Source organism: Triticum aestivum, chromosome 7B (genome assembly GCF_018294505.1).
Source record: "Triticum aestivum cultivar Chinese Spring chromosome 7B, IWGSC CS RefSeq v2.1, whole genome shotgun sequence".
NCBI lineage: Eukaryota > Viridiplantae > Streptophyta > Magnoliopsida > Poales > Poaceae > Triticum > Triticum aestivum.
In genome coordinates this window covers 571,004,549-571,010,445 of record NC_057813.1, presented here as the reverse complement: position 1 = coordinate 571,010,445, position 5,897 = coordinate 571,004,549, and the positions used below count along the sequence as shown (strand labels likewise).

At 47.5% G+C, this 5,897-nt stretch overlaps 1 protein-coding gene across 3 annotated transcripts; it reads right to left on the bottom strand.

The window, feature by feature from the left end:
* Positions 1 to 225: 225 nt before the first annotated feature.
* LOC123160626 (disease resistance protein RGA5) lies at positions 226 to 4,488 on the bottom strand. 3 transcript variants are annotated; one of them, XM_044578445.1, is made up of 4 exons: positions 4,240 to 4,488; positions 3,310 to 4,055; positions 656 to 2,633; positions 226 to 572 (listed from the first exon to the last, which is right to left on the bottom strand). In XM_044578445.1, exons 2-3 carry the CDS (start codon positions 4,053 to 4,055, stop codon positions 704 to 706), a joined length of 2,676 nt encoding a protein of 891 aa, XP_044434380.1. In that variant the 5' UTR covers positions 4,240 to 4,488; the 3' UTR covers positions 226 to 572; positions 656 to 703. The 3 variants fall into 3 exon arrangements, with proteins under 3 accessions (XP_044434380.1, XP_044434379.1, XP_044434378.1); XM_044578444.1 differs by having other exon boundaries at positions 698 to 2,633; positions 3,310 to 4,058; positions 4,240 to 4,486; XM_044578443.1 differs by having other exon boundaries at positions 698 to 2,633; positions 4,240 to 4,485.
* Between the last annotated feature and the right edge of the window lie 1,409 nt (positions 4,489 to 5,897).

The window sequence follows — 5,897 nt, the reverse complement described above, 5'->3', positions numbered from 1 at the left end:
GCTTCAGAGCGAATCGGCTCCACTTGGAGCGGCTGGCGGCGGCCTCCTCCGCCCGCTTCCTTGTGTGATACACGCGGTCCACCAACTCCGGCTGCCTTTCAGCCGGCACGAACACCTAGCTGAGCCCCGGAGGAGCAGCTGCTGGCGTGCCGGGTGCCGCCTGACAAGGGATGGCAGGGACCGCGTCGGCAGGAACATACAAAAACACACACTATGATGTCGATGTACTTTCCCCGCAAAAGAAGATGTTGATGTAACTACGTACTTAAGAAAGTTTTACAGTGTCACTTGTTCACTTTAACGAAACAATGAAGGAACAAAAAGAAAATGTTAACCATCAGCCATGAGGTACACCACGCTGATTGCCCATGTCTAGAAACATTTCAAGAAAACACTTTTCTTGCAATAAACTTTGGATAGATAGAATACCAGTAACTGAATGTAACAAGAACTTCAGTCCGGTTATTGCTCTGCTCTTGGCTTTTCAGTGGCACCCTATAACCATGTTCACCCATCTTGTTGCTCATGCTAACCGTGAGCAGGTGCATCTATCAGTCTGCTTGAATTTTGCCCTGAAAGAGGTAGAAAAATAACATATGGAATGAGATATTGTGAGAGGATAGACAGAAGAAAAAAAATACAGTACAGTACATACTTTTGAGTGTCAAATCTTTGGAAGAGGGAATCAGTGTCTTACAAATATTCATTTCATCCATATCAACGTGGGACGGTTGGGATGCTCGTTAATGCATCTCTCCATGGCAACCTCCAACGTGGGACGAATGGGATCGTCGTAAGTAGAGCGAACCGTTGTGCTTGTGAGGCAGGAGAGATGCTTGATGCCAAAATCAAAACCGCCATCAGTCACAGAACTAGTTTCCTCTGCATCGAACTCGAGCTCAAGATTTTGTAGCTTTGGCATGGAACCAGCTTCAAAAACTAACCCCAGTGCACACTCTTCTCCGCCGATCCAGAAACTTACCAAGGAAGGGAACCCATGGCTTTGGGTGACTCTGAGACGCCCTTCTTTTGATCCAGCTGCCAATGCAGTGAGGCTAAGATGACGCAGATCAGGTAGGCTTCCCAGGATCACCACATCCTCCTCCCCAACTTCCCACATAGGCACCGCTAATTTCTGGAGGTTGACAAGTGAGCCAACCCATCTTGGAACACTGGAGACAATGCCCACCTCGACGACAAGTTCCCGGAGACTATGTGGAGCAGGGCTCCATGACTCCTCAAAGATCTCATCTGCTCCCTCGTTGATAGTAATGTGTAGAACATGAAGGTTTGCTCTGCCTAGCTGACATACTGAATTGACCATCTCTTCCTGGTTCTCCTTCCAGTTATCACCAGCATAATAGTTGATAAAACTTATGCTCAGTTCCCTCAGGTTTGATAGCAGACAAACTTGCCGAACAAAGTTGGTCAACTGGGTGTTGACATTAATGCCTCTGAGCACTTGCAATGCTTTGAGGCCACCAATTTCATCCGGTAATATAGTTTCATCGTTAACAACTAGACGTACCAATTGTGTAAGTTGATTGATGGCTGATGGAATTTCAGTTGTCGCATTACTTTCGCATATCTCAAGTAACTCCAAGGACTGTAACTCTGCTATTTGTTGGGGAAGCTTTCCAACTTTTGACTTGAGCCTCAGGTACTTCAGATGGACCAGATCACCTATTTCTGCAAGATGTTGATCTTCTACTTCCCCAGAACCTTCAAAATCTAAAATGCGCAAGTGTCTGAACTTCAAGAGGGATGGCATTTTAACACAATGACCAAAAACAGAAAGTGACCGGGCATTACACAAAATAAGATCTGCTGGAATTTCACTATCACCCTGTAGAGACAGTCGGCGGACTTTGTTTTGCGGCTCAGGATTTACACCAGGTACACCAATTAAAGTAACAAAATTGTCTTTGTTTGACATGGACATGAGGAAATCAAGAATTATGCCATGGACTCGACAGCTTTCCACCTCACCGAACTTATTTATCTCCCCTGGTTGGATCAGGTTCCGGCTGATGAGCTCGTTAAAACACCTCTCTGCTGATTCATATAGGGTGTGCCCATGCTCTTCAGGAATGAACCCCTCGGCAATCCATCTCATTACCAAACGTTCCTTCTTGATAGCATAACCTTCTGGGAATACACTGAGGTAAAGCAGGCATGATTTTAGGCAAGGAGTAAGATCAAAGTAGCCTAGCAACAAAATCCTCATGGTTCTTTCAACAGCAGGGTTGCTTCCAAGTCCATGCCTAATAGAACTGTACACTTGCTCCCATTGATCTTCATGCGTGTTGGCAACCAGTAAACCGGATATAGCAATAATTGCCAGGGGCAGACCACCACATTTTTGCAAGATCTTGTCAGAAACTCTTTTAAGGTGGGACGGGCATTGCTCACTGGAATTAAACACCATCTTAAAAAACAACCTTTCCGAGTCGACGGTACTGAGAGGGCTTAACATATAAACTCGACCCCCACATGATGCACTGCAAGATTTGGCTACTTCATGTATACGCGTTGTTGTGATTATTCTGCTGCCAAAATTGCTTTTTGGAAAGGCACCCTTAATAATATCCCATGTTTGAATATCCCATACATCATCTACTATTATCAAGTACCTGGCACATGATTTTGCAATGTCAATACCATGCTACAATCACTGACAACAAAAATAAAGAAACACACTCCTAAGCACTATCATAAGTTCTACTACTATCTGAAAATGTAAGCAATAATATTAATTGTAGGCAAAATGTCATCATGTAGGTAAAATTCCCCAAAACAAGGGAAAATATCTGGTAGTCTGTAGAACATTTCACGGATTCAGCAGCATAGGCCAATTTGTCTCCTTAATGCTAGCTTCAAAATTTATATCGTATTCTCCAAAAGGAAGCAGTTTTTACACAATACTTGCTGAAACAGGAGCAAATTTAGTGTGCAGTTCAGTACTTCAGTGAAAAGTGTGTCACAAAGTCATCAAAATTAACATTGGCATGAATGTACTATTGGAAAACATGGTAGTGTGGAATGAGTTACACTTGGATACAAACTGAAAGAACTTAGACCGGCCCACCTTTCTCCGCCTATATCTCTAGCTAGTAAGTAAATGTATATTCTCTCGCACGGATCTCGTGTCGCTGGAACATATATTACGAAGATAAAAATAGCCACATGCTATAGCTGATAAATATAAGAAATTCATGCCTAATGAACACATGGAAGGTGAAATGCTGTGGGGAAGAACACAACCTCTAAAACTGTAAATTTCCTATTATCTGAACTGGCGTACTGTACCTTTTATCCTGTAGGAAATTGGAGATGCTGTCAGCGAGCGATTGCTCATCCTCAGTGAAGGTTTGGTCATGCTCACAGCCCAGTTGGCTGCGAATCTCCCTCAAAAGTGCCACCACACGAGGTCTCCGGGAGACGGAGACGAAAGCCCGGTACTCGAACTGCTCACCCAATGTGTCGTAGACACGACGAGCAAGAGTGGTCTTGCCCAGCCCGCCACACCCGACGATGGAAACCACCTCCAGCTTCTTCCCTCCCCCGTTCAGCATTTTGACGAGTTCAGCAGCGGGTCCGTCAAGGCCCACGGGCTCACGCATCTCCTTGTAGAAAGAGCAGTCCCGGGGATCCTCTGCCTCGATGCCGCCGCCGCCGGCCCTAGAGATGCTGTCGCTGATCTCTTGGCCTGTCCGACGGCGAGCCGCCGCGTCCCTCAACCAGGTGCTGAACTTTTCAGAGAAGACATCTGAGGCAGTATGACCAGATCCGTCGCGGGGAGGGAGCATGAACTCGTCTATGGCGTCCTCCACGTCGTAAGAGAACTCCCGCGCCTCCTTCATCCAGCGCCGGCCTTGCTCGCCGGGATCCTCCGCCTGGGATATTGCCTTGAGGGAGGCGTGCACCGCCTGGAGCTCCGCCTTGAGGGCCTCGACGTCGTCAACATTGGGAACCTCGTGGTCGTCGGCAAGCAGAGCGCCCAGCTTCCCGAGGACGGACCCCATGGCCCCCGTGGCGACGCTCACCGGCTCCATCTGCTGTAACGAGGGTCAGAAGCCGGGGCTTCGGTTAGCTTGGTTTGCGCAGGACTACAGAAATGACGGGAATGAATTTGCACGAGATGCCAAATGGAGACTGGAGCAGAATTCCTAAACTAGAGCAGAGTTAGCACCGCGAGGAGGGGATGACATGTGTGAAATTGGAGAGTGCTCTTCGTACCTTGATTCTTCCGATGAACCTGGAGAGGAGTACTTAGGATGAATCTGCAGATGAACAGCTCAAGGAGTGTAGGGATTTGGAGACAAGGAGCTCCGCCGTTCCCCCCAAACGATTGCGCCCAGATTTCTTGGCTGCTGCTACGATGGTAGGGTAGGGTAGGGATGGGGAGTGGAGGTCTGGTCTGGGCATTGATGTCTTTGGTTTAGCTGGTGGGGGAACCAAGCAAGCACGGCCACGAACAGCACAAGGTGGCGGCATCTCTTCAAAAAATACGGATTTGCGTGGACACTTCACCCCGAGCTCAGGGCCACGCGTCCGTTGCGCACTGATCGCGCAACACGGAGGCGAGTTCCCGAACGCCCGTGCCTCTGAATTTTTTTTTAACACAGCACAATTAAAGTCGCTCACATACGTAAAATTATTATTTTTCAATATAATACATGATGGCATTTCTAAACGATTCCCGATAAATAAAGAACGATCCGGTGGAGTTTACTGAGTTGCAAAGTTTTGGCGGGACCTAACCAATCCCTTATAGTACAAAGTTGGGTTATCTATTTTGAAACGAAGGGAGTAGTATATAATAGAGTATTTTTTTTAAACTCCGCAACTCATTATACTCCTACATTGCAATTACATATTGGCACACAAATAGAATCTAAACATAAATTTGAATGTTCAAGCAATTCACGAATATAGTTTACAAACCAAACTCAAAGTTTACAAATCAAATTATTCAAATTTAAACACGCCGAATGGTCCAAATGTAGCAAATAATATGTATGCGGCCAAATTGGGCTCCTCTCCTAGGCCGCCGAACATCATTATTGAAAATCATGCCTAAAGCGGTGTCAAAGTCTTCATCGTCTTCTTCCTCTTCGAATGACGACGAGTCATCGGAGACCATCTCCATCAACCTCTTCATCTACAATTCAAACGGCTAGGCTCAATCCAAACGGCTCGGTTCAAGAAAAAACAAAAAAAAAGTCACCTAGGAAATTCGTTGAACACTTGCGGTACGATGGTGTGGAACGGTTGGCCGGTGTCATTTAGACCAAACAGGCGGGCGGCGACGCGTGCGAATGACCTGCAGCGGTGTGCAAGCAAGGTGAGATGCGGCGGCCGACAGAAAATGAAGAAGTTTCAAAGCAATCCGACAAATCGGCTATGACGACGACGTTTCACCTTGATTTTGGTGAAAGCGACGGGGGCCGAACGGGTTCGACGTTGGGCAGAAGGGCGGCGGCGACCAAGGAAGGCAACAAGGTGGTGGCAGGGCCGACGGGCGGTCGCCGGGAGGTGCACCGGCGAAGATGCAGTGGTGGGGGCGACGCGAGGGAGAGGCGCGGCTTTTACTCGGAGCCGCGGCGGCCGAGTATCTTTAAGGAAATGCACTACTGGAATCAGGATCTTTGTCGTCAGCTAGCTAACGACAAAGAAGGTCTTTGCCATCAGCTTACAGAAAGCCGACGGCAAGAACGAGCGGATGGCAAAGATTATGTTTGCCATCAGCCTGCTCTTTGCCGTCTGCTAATGGACGGTAAAGAAGCTTTGTCGTCCGCTGGCAGACGGCAAAGAGGGAGGGTGGCCCACGAATGAGAACCACTTAACGGCCATCTTCTTTGCCCGTCCGCTAGGTGACGGCAAAGTTTCTTTAC